The sequence below is a fragment of the Pygoscelis adeliae genome, unplaced genomic scaffold (genome assembly GCF_000699105.1).
Source record: "Pygoscelis adeliae isolate BGI_AS28 unplaced genomic scaffold, ASM69910v1 Scaffold4, whole genome shotgun sequence".
Taxonomy (NCBI): Eukaryota; Metazoa; Chordata; class Aves; order Sphenisciformes; family Spheniscidae; genus Pygoscelis; species Pygoscelis adeliae.
Window position 1 is genome coordinate 6,196,335 of NW_008824986.1, and position 704 is coordinate 6,197,038.

Consider the following 704-nt stretch of genomic DNA (forward strand, 5'->3'; position numbering starts at 1 on the left):
TCTGTGGCAGGCAGCAGAATGTATTGAACTGAAAACCAGAGAGATGCCTCAACATCTTCCCTTTAGTAACAGTTATGACACCAGCTGCCCAGAGGCAAACATACAGGCATGAAATCTCTGTTCTGCTCTATTTCCCATCAAATGTGTTATTTTCAAATAGTTGGATACAACTTTAAACTTACTAATTTATATTGACTGCTTGTTGCATGAAGATTTGCCCATAGGTGGCTATAAAGATTTCTAAGTAGTGAAAAAAAAGAATTTTTTTTTTTGTCTACAAGTTTATAAAAGTCATCCAGTTCTGTAAGCCTATAAAGTCTACAAGTCTACAAAAGTTCTTTGAAAGCTGAGGGAAAAAAGCGCCATGTTTGTCCCTTGCTATCCGTCACCTCCCTTTTGTTGATCACTCATTCTTGACAATTCTGGAGTTCAGCCATTATTGGTGAAGAAGGTGAAATTTTCACTCCTTAGGAACAATTATTTTTTCTAGCGATGAACTTTCTCAGTATTTCCTATGGAAGTTATTGCTCTCGGTGCGGGGCAGCTGCCAGCGCTGGGACATGGGGCCGGGTACAAGCAAGAGCAGAGGCCCCTTGTTCTGCACCTGAAGCCAACGGGGATGAATCTCGGCCCGAGCTCAGGGACATCTTAAATTAATAAACACACAGAACAAAACATCCATGTCTCCCACCCATGCCCTTCCC

General features: G+C 41.8%; 1 protein-coding gene across 1 annotated transcript in view; it reads right to left on the bottom strand.

Annotated features, from left to right (window-relative positions):
- Positions 1-110, bottom strand: part of INPP5A (inositol polyphosphate-5-phosphatase, 40kDa) — a 206,103-nt gene extending 205,993 nt beyond the window's left edge. The window contains exon 1 of the mRNA XM_009326002.1: positions 105-110. Within this exon, the coding sequence (XP_009324277.1) occupies positions 105-110 (6 nt within the window). The remainder of the gene's footprint in view (positions 1-104) is intronic.
- Between the last annotated feature and the right edge of the window lie 594 nt (positions 111-704).